Below are 395 nucleotides of genomic sequence, written 5' to 3'. Positions count from 1 at the left end.
GACCCGCCGGGCGGCAGCCCCGGCCCCGGCCGGGCCCCCCCCGCGCTACTCACCATGTTGACTTCGGAAACCATGTCGATGCTGGCGATGTCGATGTTCATCCCCACGCAGACGGGCGGACCTGCGGGCAGACGAGACCGTTACCCGCCGCCGCCCCGCGACCTGGCGGCGAGAGGGGCCGCGGCAGCGGGGGCGCGGGAGCCGGCTCCGCCGAGCGGGAGCGGCGACAGCCCCGGGGAGGGCGAGGGGGGGGTGGGCGAGCCCGGACAGGGCGACTCACCTCCGAAATCCGGCCGGAGGCGGATGTCGTAGCCCTTTAACAATTTATCCACAGTTTCTTTCACGAAGGACATGTTGCCGGGATCGTTCACACTGTGGGGGCGAGAGAGACGGGG

At 71.1% G+C, this 395-nt stretch overlaps 1 protein-coding gene across 1 annotated transcript in view; it reads right to left on the bottom strand.

The window, feature by feature from the left end:
- GABRB3 (gamma-aminobutyric acid (GABA) A receptor, beta 3) overlaps positions 1–376 on the bottom strand; it is a 110,617-nt gene extending 110,241 nt beyond the window's left edge. The window contains exons 1-2 of the mRNA XM_010580477.1: positions 281–376; positions 54–121 (exon numbers count right to left, since the gene is read on the bottom strand). Coding sequence (XP_010578779.1) covers positions 54–121; positions 281–353 — 141 coding nt within the window. The 5' untranslated portion in view covers positions 354–376. The remainder of the gene's footprint in view (positions 1–53; positions 122–280) is intronic.
- Positions 377–395: the final 19 nt, after the last annotated feature.

This window comes from Haliaeetus leucocephalus, unplaced genomic scaffold (genome assembly GCF_000737465.1).
Source record: "Haliaeetus leucocephalus isolate CR32 unplaced genomic scaffold, Haliaeetus_leucocephalus-4.0 Scaffold712, whole genome shotgun sequence".
Classification (NCBI taxonomy): Eukaryota; Metazoa; Chordata; class Aves; order Accipitriformes; family Accipitridae; genus Haliaeetus; species Haliaeetus leucocephalus.
The sequence above is the reverse complement of the archived record's forward strand: the minus strand, read 5'-3'. Positions and strand labels throughout refer to the sequence as shown.